The following is a 14238-nucleotide window of genomic DNA, read 5'->3' on the forward strand; positions in this document are numbered from 1 at the left end:
ATTTTGTCACCCACAGGTAACTGAACCCCATTCTTATTATCATACACTTTGCATTAACAAGGGAGCAATTCAGGAATCCTGTCACATTACCTCTTACTCTGTGTTCTAGTTAGTCAGAATGAAAATAACCTTTAATGCCAGTGAAGATCAGCCTTCTCCCAGCCTTAATCTCGATACCAGCAGGCTCCTGACAGGTAATAGCACAGTATCAGCCACAAAGGCCTCTTCAGCATGAATGATTTCAGCCACTGCCAAATAAGCTGTTACCACTCACCTGTACAATGAAAATAATAAGCCGTCATTCATCAGAAAACCTAAGTACATACTTGGGACTTTAAAACTTCGCTAGGGAGTGTGTCCTCTTGAACAGGAAACTGGTAGCTCCTGATTGTGGAAGAAAATAAAAACGAGTTGCTTTTCTGGTTTTGTATAGGTTTTCTTTAACGTTCCCTTCAGAAGGTGTGGTTGTCCTTGGAGGGCAATTGCACCTTAGATGTATTTAAAGGAGATTGGTCATAGGATAGATTTTTTTTTCCCAGTTCAGTTTTTGGCCCCACAGACACTGTACAAAGTGCAGTGAAGGTTGTTCTGATTAAAATCTTGGGAGTGGATACAAGTAATGAGGATTAGTGCAACACCATTATTATATGTGGGGCTACCTAACTTTATATAAGTGTTCAATCTGCTCTGGGGTTGGAGTGCCTTATGGTATGCCTTTGTTAGTCAGATTTTAACAGCAGAGGAGCTTCTTGCAACTTGTTTGCGCAGTTGGATGTGCTGGGCTGCTGCTGGCTTTTGTACACACATTAATTCCCTCTTTGTCATGATATTGTTAGTGCTCCTCACAGCTGTAAACAGGCTATGACATGCTCCCAGTGCTATATGTGTTGATGACTCTTAGATGCCAGACATGGAGTTGTGTAGCTTCAAGGCGTGATATTATCAGCGCTCATGAGTAAGCTTTTTTGGATTTGAGTGGCTGAGACCCCAGCTCGGGATGCTGGCAGGGGTTTGCTAACCAAATGGCTGTGCTTCCCTCCAGCCAAAACCCAGAGCACTGGGGAGCCAAGCTGCTGGAGGTGACATTTTTGCATAGCATTTGAAACAAATTCTTGACCTCTTGGGTCTATTTATTAACTGTGTTGGTTTGGCCAAATTCCAATGTGAATAATTATCCCTGATTTTTTCACTGGTTTTAATTAACAGTTATATTCATTTTTGGTTCTAGCTTGCTGCGATCGGCTGTTAATCAGTCACTGTGTTTTGCTCTGTAGGTGGGAGTTGCATTTTAATGTGGGAGAAACAGATTCAGCAGCTCAGATGTCTGGGATATTTGTTTAGCTGTGGATAAATGTTATTTTATCTCAGACAAAAGGAAATTAAGGCAAGGACTGTATGTCTGTAATATGAGATAAACTAAGTGAACTTAAACTACTTTACAGTTATCCCTAAGCCCGAATATATTCTGATGTAGCAGTGCAGGGATGTGGCTTCCACATAGACCCATAACTTTTCCTGTTTGGCACCATGCAAATTAGACAATAAAAATGTCATGTGGCTTTAGAAGTTAAAGGTTAATTTACTCATTGTTGTGTACATGAACACTAAAAGTATTATGAGTGGAAGTATCTGGAATTTGCTTGCTCTCAGCATGGGAGATAGGTTAATATTTTCACTAGTAAAGAAACCCATCCTGTTTTGATGAACTGAAGGGAAAAAGATGGCAAGAGTTAATTAACATTTTCCATACAGCTACACAGAATGTTCCACTAAGTTTTAACTTTAAGAGGATGATGAAGAATATGTGATGTGGTAGATTAAAGGTGTTTGAGTCTCTTAAGTATGTATTTCTGTATCTTAGGATATTTAGATTTCTTTTTAAGGAGAAATTTGTATTGCTTGGTTGCAAAGTCATTATAACTCCTTTCTGATGTGCTTGTGCTTCTGCCATGTATTTACAATTGCAGCTTGCTATCATATTTGATCTATGTTTTTCTGTTTTCATTTAAGAACTTAATATACAAACCCAGAGTTCCCAAGAGGGCATTAACTGTGCGCATTTGTACTTGTTTAAATATAGGAATCATGAAAAAATAATTAGTTTCTAATGCTGGGGTATTATGGCTCCTTTATTGGCCACTAAAACAAAACAACCTGAACAGTCAGCCCAGCTAGGCAGGCTTGTGGATGCTTTGTTCTGCCAGTGCTATGCAGGGCAGCCAGAGCAGGTATTTGAGCTTCACCTTTCCTTTGAGGTCCTATTACTTTCTGTATGGCCCCTAGGCTCCTCTCTCCTACATGCCTCAAATAATTTCTGTTCCCTGTGCTTCTTTAAGGAAAATAATACTGGGTTTCCTTGCTGCCTAGGCAAATAGGAGAGAATCTGATTGTTCCTGGAGGAGTCAAGACCATAGAGGCTAATGGGCGCATGGTTATTCCTGGGGGAATAGATGTCAACACTTACCTACAAAAGCCTTGCCATGGGATGACTGCAGTTGATGACTTCTATCAAGGCACAAAAGCAGCACTAGCAGGGGGCACCACCATGATCAGTGAGTACTAGCAATACTAACTCTTCCTACTCCAGGCTGAAGCTTGCATAGCACATATGGGAACAGCTTCAGGATGCTCCCATTTTTATGCAGTCTTCTGCAATGCGTCCTCAAATCTCTGGGCTCTGTTTTGGAGATCTGTTCATCATTGTCACCCAAGGTTCACCTGAAAATGAATCTATACCCTCAGAAAGAAACAGTGGCATGGGGAATTAGCTCTTGGATTTTCCACTGAAATACAGAGCAAGCACTGAGGGATAATACACCTACTCCTGGGACTTTTGCAAAACAGTGTAATTAGTGCTGTAAGTATATGGCACAGAAAATCTGACAAAGATCTGCTGTTCCCACCTAGTGAGATTTCAGGGGCTTTGGAAATAACAAGATGCTAACTCATGAACTTGGATTTGGCACCAGGAGTGGAGGAAGTCCTTGCCAGAGATGTTCTGGAGCAACATCTTTCTTAGTGGAAAGGAGAAGTGTTTGTAGTTGTTAAAGATCCTTCTTCTGTCTACCAGATGGCAGTACAAGATTTATCTCTTTCCTACAAGCATTGGCTTGTCCCTTGGTTGTTCAGGTGACATGAGCTGTCTTAGCTCCTTGTGCAGAGGAGCTTCCCAGTGGGGTTTTGCTCCCACTGAATTGGGATGTATCTTTTTTTGCTGAGTAGTGTTATCTGTTACCTGTGTTCTGCAACAAGTATCAGATGAAAGGATCTCTGGCAATAAGCACAAAATTCATTGCTGTTCATCACTTTTGTTAATAATTTTTTCAGTGTATGTTCTTCTGTTGAGGTTTCCTGTGTAGCCTTAGGTTTGCAAGTGCCACTGGTAAGCCCAACTTGCTTTGTTTCCATACTTACTTTTGATCAAGCTCTGCAGAGATATACATGCATAAGTAACCATGTCTTTATATTATGTCAGTAAGTGCTTTGGCATCATCAGATGCAGAAGGGTTTGAGACAGTGAAGATGCATGGTTGCAGAGCACTCAGTCTGCCACATAGTGTGGCTGAGTGTTTGTGCTCTGCATCATCTCTGTTCAGACTTTTGGCTGTATTCCCAGTTCTGCTGACTCAACATCTGCATTGATGTATTAGTTAGGCAGAGTTGGCCAATTCAGTGACTACAAGGCACTGCTTAATAACAAATCTTTGAAATAACAATACATTGTTATTAATATATAATGTTAATAATAATACATTGGAATGGACACATCAGACAATAAATACAGGTAAGTCCAGAACTTGTGGGCTTACAAAACAGTAAAGGGAAAAAATAAATGTTTCCTAAACTCTGAGGTGTTTGGCTCTCCCAGTGTGTGTTCACTAATGCTGCACCAAGCAGGTTGCAGACTCAGCTATAGCGTAAGCTGTCTGCAAAGTCTGCTATACGTGAGGCAGCAGGACCTGGCTAATGTCCCAGAGTTACAGTCTGCACACAAACTTCCTCGAAGGCTGCTGTTTTGGCCAAGATGCTGGGAAGCTGCTTACAGGCACTGAGGAATTCTAACAGTGTGCGTGCTGTCCAGGTGATGGACACTGAATCTCTTTTTCAGTTGACCACGTGCTTCCAGAACCTGGATCAAGTTTACTGACCTCCTTTGAGAAGTGGCACGAGGCAGCTGACACCAAATCCTGTTGTGATTACTCTCTCCATGTGGACATCAGCAGCTGGTATGATGGCATTCGAGAAGAGCTGGAAATACTGGTGCAAGACAAAGGTTAGTGAGTGAAAATCAGTAGTATTTTTTGCTTTATTGAAATATCGTGTAGTATTTTAATGAATGCATTTTCTGGAACAGAGATGCACAGGTGCTGGTAATGTTGCCCAAGGTTCTGCACTACCTTGCACTTTTGTATTCACTTCTTGGTGTGTAAAATGGACCTAAAACTTTGTGCACTGGTGCTATTCAGCAGCAAGGCCAGTGGAGAAAGTAGGTTTACACCAGTACAGACATGGAAAATCAAGATGTGTATGTTGTCACATACAAATGTATTACTTTATTGTTGCTAATGTACATGTGGAAATAGGCTCAGGCATTGCATACTTAGGTTTTGGTTTAAGGTAAAACTCAGAGATCAGCTTTTAGGATAATTGGCCCAGTCATCTTAGGTCCAGTTTTTCATGAATGGAGAAGATGTGACATTTAAATGTAACAGTTCAGATTTGAACTAGACTTGAATCAACCCATTTAGCTGCCTCAAATTAAGCCAAATATGTAAGGCAGATATAGCTAAGAAACTGTCATCACAGGCTGAATCTCATTTCTCAGCAATGGCTTAGGGTAACTGACTTACCAAGACTAGATTTTTTCATTGAACATGCCTATATTTTTAAAATAGTTTCATGGTATTAGAAAAAAGTGATGCTAAAGTTAGGTACATGGAAAAAATGTCCTGATTTTCTCAAGTGCTGGGTCTCCCGTGGCTTTCCCTGATGTTACTAGAAGACACTTTATTTCAGGACTTACTAAAAAACAGGTCACTTATATAGGAATCTATTTAAGGCACTTATAGGCTTGATTCAGATAAATTAATAGGTCTGCTATCACATGAGGTACTATAGGTTGCCCTAGCTGGACTCCAGCTACCACTCCAGAATAGCACAGATATAGTGTCTCATAACTCCTTGTTATACATGCCAGCTCAGCATGGCAGTCTCATGTATGGAAGGCATCTTGCTGGCACCAGATACCTATGTGTGGACAACTGAATCTAGCCTTCAGAGAATCCTAGTTTGGATCTAGTTCCTTAAAATTTAGCCTAATGGCATGCATTTTCTTTCCAGAAACATATTTTTTCAAGTATTTTTCACTTGATACTTTCCTTGAAAACGTATATTGATAAGTAAGATATTAATTAGGAAATACTTTCTGAAATGGTATTTAGTTGCCATGGGTAAATCAGAATGGCCCTTTTTGTTGGAAAGCCTAAGTAATATGTATATGCAGCATCTTTTGTAAGGTGTTGTGCTAGTGATGACTTGAAAGTTTCTCTGTATAGAGAAATGTACTGCCTAAGTAGAAAAACAAAGGAAAACCCTATTTTTGAGTGAGCAGTTTTGCACTGAGATACTATGGCGGTGCAGTCACCTAGGGGAGCTTTTCCTGTATTGCAGCATGCTAACAGTGCACGTGCTGTATAATTAGATTTCAGGCAACAAAATACTTCAATCAGCAAGATTACACATAATTTAGGGAAACTGCAGCTGGTTTTTATAATGTAGGTGATTTTTACAAGGTGATGACATCTGTCAACACTGATGGTGACAAATCTGGGCTGTTTCTCTGTTATCAGTGTTAACATGGAGATGCTGCTGTGCATTAGCTGACTGTACTCTCCTACAAGTATGCCGTGCCTTGCTTCAATGGTTAAATACTGTTTTCCAGAGCTCCTGGATCACAGATGGCTCAGTACTCCCAAATTTGCCTGAGGGCTTACATTAAAAGCCTATTATAGACAGTTAGGTTAATAGTTTTCTTCAACTATGAAAATGTGAGTTTTCAATATAAATCTGACCTGCCTTTCAGTCTTCAGGGGAAGCAGGAATCTGTCCATTGGTTCCTGAACCAGGATGTGTGATGGGGCCTGTCATGACCTCCTTGGTTGCAGTAGCATTAGGAGGTCACCTTTGTTCTCACGATGCTGCAGTCAATGTGAATTACTCTCATGTGTTAGGAGGCACAAGGTACAGGCGAGTATGAAAGCACAATAGGAAATATTTCAGCATGGCAAGGGCTTTCAAATTAATGGATAATATCTGCTGATAATTGGAAACATTTGAGCCAGCTGGTGCAAATAAACTTGATGTCAATGGAGTGACACTGGTTCTCATCAGCTGGGAATCTGGATTGAATTTGTTCTTGGCTGATTGTCTGGTGGATGAGTTAGCTGAGTAACAGGGCTCAGCTAATAGTGTTTCAGTGCTGCACGTGCCTAATACAGTCTAGGCATGAATAATGGGAGCTTACGGAGCTGCTGTTGAGATGCCTTGTCATGAGGTATAATTGAATAGTTAATCAGTTTTAAATCAATACAAGGCTAATCTAAGGAGACACAGGCTTTGGAAGGGCCCGGAGATTTTGTAGAACCAAATGTTGATCATAAAGACTCAGGCTTGTAGTATTTCAGCAGCTAATTTGGGACTGGGCTTCTCAGTGTATGCAAAGGAACAACAGCCTGAAATGTGCTCACAGATGCCTAACTCATTCCTTTATTTGTCACTGTTCAAAAAACCCTGTAACACTGGCTGAAATTTGGAAAGGATCGTGTTGAGTGCTCGTGGTGCAAGAGCAAGCAGGACATTAACAAGCATGTAGTATGTAACAAATGTTAAGCATAAAGGTCAACAGGCCATGGATCTGATCTTTTGAAAAGTCACATTATTTCCAATGAGTAAATCAAGACACCAGACCAAGGCATTAAGCAAAGAGTCTCATCTTGGATACTGTATATGTAAATTGGTGCAATTTTATCTTTGTATCTTGTAACAGTACTGTCTTTGTAAGGCAGGATGGTTCAAACAATCTTTCCTGTTAGCTGTAAAGGCAGCCTAAGAGATGCCCTTTCACTTCCTGCCATTTGATGTGGTAGCTGAGGGCATGGATGTGCATTTAGATGGCAGAACTCTGCTTCTGCACTGTGGGAGCTGTCAGTAAGGGATAGGCTCAAGATCTCCCAGTTGGATCCCTGCTGGGTTCCTTCTACTCTCATTGACTTCAGGGAAAACATTGCCATGAGTGGCAGCAAAACTCAGTCATTTTACCAAGGTCAGAATAGGGTCTAAGAAGATACAAAAGCAATAAAAGAAAAAGGAAGATAATATCTATTACTTGGTGACCCAAGTATGCCTTCCAGCCACAGTACCCAGAGAAACCTGCCTTATCCTTTGTGGGATTGTGATTAAATCTTTGGCTAGATCCCAGTGGATATGGGAGAGCAATAGGTAACCCAGCTCTGTTCTTACAGAGAGATAAGTACAAGAGAATTCAGTCGTTTACCATCACTGAGGCTAGGTCAGCATGGGTTGAACCAGCCTTGACACGTCTCTCATTGCTTCACGTGTGCATGGTCACCCATGCAGAATGGTGGCTCCCAGATGCAGCTGGCATCTGAGACACTGAGTGGATTTGTGAAGAGAAAACAGAGCTTTCTTCCAAGGCGGGTTGGGCAGATGTGCTGGATGCTGCTGTGAACAGTCAGGCGGGAGACAAGGTTGCAGGCATGAGACTGTAAGCATTGGCTACAAGGATGATGTAGTCAAAGGTTTGAAAGCAGGGACATGCTGAGTACTTTGAAACTGTGTAATGAGGAATAGACTGAGGGATTGCAGTTAGTAAAGGCCATAAGTGTTTTCTGGGAACTTGAGGAATAAGAAAATAGGAAGAAAGGATGGGCATACAAGCTGACAGGCCTCCATGGTCCAGACTGTATTTGCTCATCATGGAAGTCAGCAGTGAGTGTGCAGCTCCTTTCCCCCTGAGCTGCCTGGGCTTTGCAGGAAGACATAATACTGGGGATCATTTCAAGGTTTTATCTGCATGTATCCTGGGGTATTTTAGCCTTGTAATTGTGAATAAACAAATTATCTGTGTGTATGTGAACAGCCATACCCTCTGCCTGAGGATGTGTTTGGTCATTCTAGACTCATGGAGGAGTTATATCTTCATCAGAGAGCCTTATTCATTTTGTATAGACGACATGAATAACATGAACAGATCTCTTTCCTCTTGCCTCAGGAAGCACGGTTTTCATGGCAGCTATTTTGAAATGCAGCATACGCAGCTTAGACAGCTCAGAATTTACTTTTCTTTTAAGCTAAAATACTCTGAGATCAGTCCTTGTACCAAACTGGGGATGGTGTCGGTATGATAAAGAGTAAGGCAAATTTATAAACTAATCTGTATTCATATGTACAGACAACATGAATAGAAGATGTTTGGAATTTTCATTCTTAGAATAAGAAGCTGTGTAAGTAATCAAATCTTTGAAATAAATAGCAAAACTTGTAGGGGTTTAAATACAGTTGGTTCTTGGCAAACAGCACTCAACACTGGCATTTCTTACTGCTTTCTGTAACTTGGAGCTGTCATCTTTCATGGTGTTGTATGACTGCCAATATAAATCCTTCCATCTTTGGAAGATGAAAGGAGAGGTGTGGTGAGCTGCCCCTGTAACTGGTTTCAGGCTTTGCTTCTACTCCTTCCTAGTGTCTGCCATCACCTAAGCTAGGTTCTTCAGGCAGCAGTGTCAAGAACAAGCAAGTCTGTATGGAAATTCAGATACACAGTTCCAACAGCTTCTCAGCACTTTGGAGAAACTTAACTAGAAGTTTATATATTAAAAGCACAGTTTAGGCCAAGCTGAAATGTTTTCCTGATTAGCTGAAGAAAGCTAAAACCAAATCCAGTGATTCACAGAACATCATGCAAGTTTTGTTAAACTTTACAAACTTGACATGCTTGCTTTAGCCACCATTGCTTGGCTGTGACTTGCCTACAAGCAATCTCATTTGTGGTGGTGGCTGGGCTGTCCCAGGGCCAGATACAGGCAATCCAACAAATTCCCCCATAGAAGAGGGGGGTCAGGCTTCTAGTCCTGGCAGCCATAATGCAGCTGTGGAGCCATGCTTTATTTCTGGCCATCACTGGTGAAAAGCCTGGTCCATACACACTCCGTGACTTATTTTGCCTGAAGTTTTTGTGCATATACAATATAAGAACCCACTTACATGGCAACACCTTTGCATTTTGTCTTGGAACAGGTGTGAACTCTTTTCAAGTCTACATGGCCTACAAAGATCTCTACCAAATGTCCGACAGCCAGGTATTGCTCTGGATGCTTTTCATTGCTGTGGTCTGTCCTCTCTCCTGCGATCTGCCAACGCTTGAGGATTTGCTAAGGTTGAATCCCAGAGGAACATTCCCACTGACCTGAGTGGCCCTGGGGGAAATGTGCAGTTGGGGATTTCTCCCTGGAGGGTCAGTGATGAGCAGTGTGGAACATCTTCATGTGTTCTTTCAAGTGTATGACATGCACTTTCTGCACAGATTTTCTGGTGTCTCCCAACACTGCCATCGTTCAGCACTGCTCAGGATTTCACCCTCACTGGTTTTTACTGTTACCTTTCATGAACTTTAGGCCAGAGAGAGAAGAAAAGATTAAACACTTGAGGCAGGGTCAGTTTTGAGGTTTGAAGAGTTTCTTGTTTATAGCAGTCAGCTAAATGGAGTTGCTCTTTGGGGGACGTGGCCTTTTCTCATTAGGGCTGGAGATAACAATGAGCTTGTTTGTCCAGAGCTCATTACAGATTCCAGACTCTTCAGCTTTCCCATTCATAAGGATCAAGTAATTGTAAATCGACAATGACATCTGTTAGTAATAATAATGTTTGCTTGTTCAGTTGAGAAAATGTTTCTTTCTTACTTATTCCCAGAGCTATAGCTCTCAGTCTCTTAAATAACTATCGCTGCACCTCTAATACATGTGGTTTTAATTGGAATTTTAGACATAATAATATATAAATATTCTCTGAGAGGCAGTGCCTGTTAAATTCAACTCCCTGCTGGAATTGTCAAGAGAAATACATGTGTAACGTGTGGCTAGATTAATGTCTGTTACCTTGTTTAAATGCACATGTTCCAAGCTGTGTATTCAGCTAGCTATTCAATGGTATCTGAAGTGCAGTGCAAAAGCAGACACTGAAGAAACCATGTCTTCAGTATTAAATCTGTGTTTGAAAACTGTGCTCCCACTTTAGTGAAGCCGGATTTAAACTGGGAACCCATTAGCTGATTACCTTTTGCAAAGGGAACTAAATGTTAGTAGATCTGTGCTCAGAAATTCTCAGTAAAAGCAATAGCATCAGCTGTTTCCCTTCTGATTGGATGGGTTTGCATCTTAGAAAGCAATAGGATTGCTTTAGGAAAAATACTGTAACTTTTAATTGCAAAATTAAAGATGTTTGTGAAAACTTAGCACTGTCTGCTCTAAGAAGATGTTACAATAGATGTTGCATCTAAGAAGATGTTGCAAAATACCTGCACTTCAGAAAAGAGGTGTTCTGGCTGTACTAAAAATGTCTGTAGTTCATGGGAATAATTCCATTTTACATATGCTAAAGTAGTGTAAAAGAGACTGCTCACTAAACCTAGGCCGGTGTTGAAGGGTGTGAAGAGGTAGCCCTGCAGTACAGGGGGCTGGGGGAGGCCACCCTGCTTGGGTCTGCCATGCTGTGTTGGTGCACAAGGGCAGAAGTGTGTAAGAGAATGGTGTGTAAGGGGATGAGTAAGTCAATACCAAGCAGTGAAGCTCACTGTGTAGAAAGTGGAGAGTGGAAAAGGGAGATGATTTGATATTCATCTGCATAATTACCAGCATAGAAGGTGCAAAGCTGTGGTGAGTCTGAGTGTTAAATAATGTGTTTTCCTTATTCAGCAGTGTTTCCTTCTTTGTACTACCTGCAGCTTTATGAAGCCTTTACCTTTCTAAAAAGCCTTGGGGCTGTTATCCTGGTCCATGCTGAGAATGGAGACTTGATAGCTCAGGTGAGTGAACTGTCATATTTGCTTCACTTTGTGAGGAGATGGACAGTAAAACTCTCCAGTCAGAGTAGGGGTAGAAAGAAAGGAACAGCCTGTTAAGAGCCTTAATTGAGCCTGGTTCCCTACACTGCTGGTGTACAGCCAGGGATGAGAGGATGGAGTCACTTTTGCATGCTTTGACAGAGCATGCACAAGGTAGAGCAGTGATCCAGACAGCAATCTCTTCTGAATCTGGTAGGGACAAGTGAGCCAGAACAATGTAAATCCTTGCTCAGGGATTTTGGGTACAAAAAGTGTCCTGGGATCAGCAGTAGTGGTCATTTTTCTCCTTTTTAGTAGCTGGTGCAGTGCTGTGCTTTTGACTTTCGGCCTGGGAACAGCACTGATAACACCGATGTTTTTAGTTACTGCTCAAATGTTTAGTCTGACCAAGGACTTTCTGAGTCTCATGCTCTGCCAGGGAGGAGGGGAAGCTGGGAGGAAACAGCGACAGGACACCTGAGCCAAACTGACCAAAGAAGGATTCCATACCACAGCATGTCATGCCCAGGATGGACAACAGTGTTACTTGGAAGGGCTAGATCAGTGCCAGGGTCGGGCTGGGTATCGGTCGGTGGGTAGTGAGTGGTTCTATTCCCTTGTTATTTCCCTTATCATTATTATTGCTGGTGGTAGCAGGAGTGATTTGTGTTATACCTTAGTTACTGGACTGTTCTTATCTCAACCCCTGGGAGTTACATTCTTTTGATTCTCCTCCACATCCCTCCGGGAGTGGGGGGGAAGAAAAGGGGAGGGAGGGAGTGGACTGCATGGCTGACTTGCCGACAGGGTTTAAACCATGACAAAAAGTGTTGCTCAGAAGCTTTATGCTAATGTCTCTTGTTGCAGGTATCAGTATAAACATCACAGTGAGGTTAGAGTAGATGGTAAACCTCAGGCCTATTTTTTTTTGAGAATATTCTTATAAATCTCTAAAGTTTGAGAATAAGCAACTACCATGATCATCTAAACATTAAAAAAATGTGTGTTAAAATGAAGATGTCTCTCAGAACCAGGAAACTGAGCTCAAATTCAGTATGTTCCATTAAAATGTCCTGGCTGTCCAGTGCAGTCTTTGCAGGTCAGGTACTGCACGTAGGTACTGTCCTCACACTGAATTGTGTCATAGCTCTGATCCGTGCTTGGGAAGAGGTGTCCCAAGGACAGCAGTCGATAGTAAAGCTCCTGCTGGTCTTTCAGAGGCCAGGATTCCCCTATAAAACAAAATGGGAGGATTTGAGTGCATGTCATTATGACTTTATTAATCTTTGGCAGATGAACGTTTTAAGGCTGTTGCAGAGGTGTCTTCCTTCTCTGATCCCTTGTACATACATCGAGCCCCTCTGAGGTCCCTGAGGTGCTGAGTGTTTTATCTGCTGAGCTCTTTATCTGCTGCTCATCCGCTAAGGACTTGGCTGCAGAGCTGACAGGGAAATTATAACAGCTAAAACCAAGTTGTCTTTGAGATCAGCACTTGGGAAACCACCTTATCTCATGGTTAAGGGAGAACCTCAAGTGAGTGCTTGAGTGGTTGGGCAGTGTGTTAAGGGGTCTTGCCAACATTGGTTTAATTTGTTGTTTATCCCTCTGTGGGTTTCTGTCCTTTAACTGCCTGATAAGAATTTACCCCTTTTGGGAGCCTTCTTTCTCTTTTCCCTTGGAGCTTGGCCAAAATAGCCACTAAACACAAAAGTTGCTAATGAGGAGTCAGCAGACACATACGATGGAGTTGTGTCCTTCCTCCACTGAAACCAGGTGAAAAACCTTCATTTGGATTCAAGAGAGGAAAAGAAACTGATGTGCCATGAAGTTTAGCATGATTTAAAACTACCAAAATGCATAATTTGTAGTTTTAATGCAACATAAAATATCCAGTAGAATGAAAATGAATTCTAAGAAACATAGTAAGTCAATATTAGTGTAGGAATGGCAAAATAAATCAAATGGCAACTATGATGTTTTGATACATTCCCCACTAAAATCAAGGAACACTCGTGGAACTGCTTTTATGATACGAATCTGTTTAGTTAAATTTTTCTTTGATCAGCTTCAATATACAGCCATGGAATATGAACATAAAAGACAGAAACGTTATTAGGAAAGGAGGAGGTAGTGAAGAAATATAAATTATATTGGTTATACATCAGCATATTTCTTCACCATTGCTGTGCCTCATAAAATCCATCTTTCCTTCTGCTTCTGTTTAGAAGGATTGTTTGGATAGTGAAAAGAATGCTTCCTGCAGGGAGGATTTTCAGGACTATCCTGTGTGAAGATACAAATTTGATTTTATCAAGCAGTATTGTAGCTTATTAGCACTATCAGATCCTCTTACAGTGAGCAGTTTTGTCATACAATCTGATTTTATGACTTCAAGATGCAAATCTATCCTGCTTTGTGTATCTATTCTTTGCCCTCTTGCAATTTTTACTTTAATATAGTTGTAACTTCATTTTTTTGTTTTATTTTAATGATCTGAAGCCTTTAATTGGCACTGTTCAGAGCTGTTGCAGTCATGATTTAGAACAGCTATTTTTAAGAATACCTGTGAGACATTGTGATTTTCTAACCAAAATACTCCTAATTACACAGTCACACTAATGCTTTCCTATTAATGCCTCTTCAGCCTTGATTGATTGCAACAAAGGCAAAAGTATATGTGAATATTAACTTGCTCAGGTTTTGCTGGAGCATGTTGTTAATGTGTGAGCTTTTCACCCTCAGGGACTTGGGATCAAATATTTATTAGATGACACAGTAAAGTATGTTCAGTAACTTCATCCTGGTCTCTAGGGGACATTTGTCTGTATCAGAGAGTCATTACATTTGTTGAACTCGGCTCATTAGAGACCTGTGGGTAGGGCAGGACAGGGTTGGAGGTACATCAACAGCTCTGGTTCCACTTCTGCTCTGCAAGGAGACATGGACCAACCTGAGATCAGAAGTGGTTGACCACCATTTTCTGCAGAAAGGGAAAATTTTTCTAATACCACTGCTTGACCTTAAATTAAAACATATGTGAAAGTTTTTATCTATTTAAAAAAATATATATTCCTGCTGTGAAGCTGGATAGCAGAGATTTTTTTTTCTGACAATCTCTTATT

At 41.2% G+C, this 14238-nt stretch overlaps 1 protein-coding gene across 2 annotated transcripts in view; it reads left to right on the forward strand.

Moving 5' to 3' along the window:
• The window catches only part of CRMP1 (collapsin response mediator protein 1), a 53075-nt gene that overhangs the window by 19785 nt on the left and 19052 nt on the right, over positions 1-14238 (forward strand). For both annotated transcript variants that reach the window (XM_005148498.3, XM_031048429.2), the window contains exons 3-6: positions 2368-2552; positions 4109-4273; positions 9316-9377; positions 11018-11098. In XM_005148498.3, coding sequence (XP_005148555.1) covers positions 2368-2552; positions 4109-4273; positions 9316-9377; positions 11018-11098 — 493 coding nt within the window. The remainder of the gene's footprint in view (positions 1-2367; positions 2553-4108; positions 4274-9315; positions 9378-11017; positions 11099-14238) is intronic.

The sequence above is a fragment of the Melopsittacus undulatus genome, chromosome 7 (genome assembly GCF_012275295.1).
Source record: "Melopsittacus undulatus isolate bMelUnd1 chromosome 7, bMelUnd1.mat.Z, whole genome shotgun sequence".
In the NCBI taxonomy this organism is placed as follows: domain Eukaryota; kingdom Metazoa; phylum Chordata; class Aves; order Psittaciformes; family Psittaculidae; genus Melopsittacus; species Melopsittacus undulatus.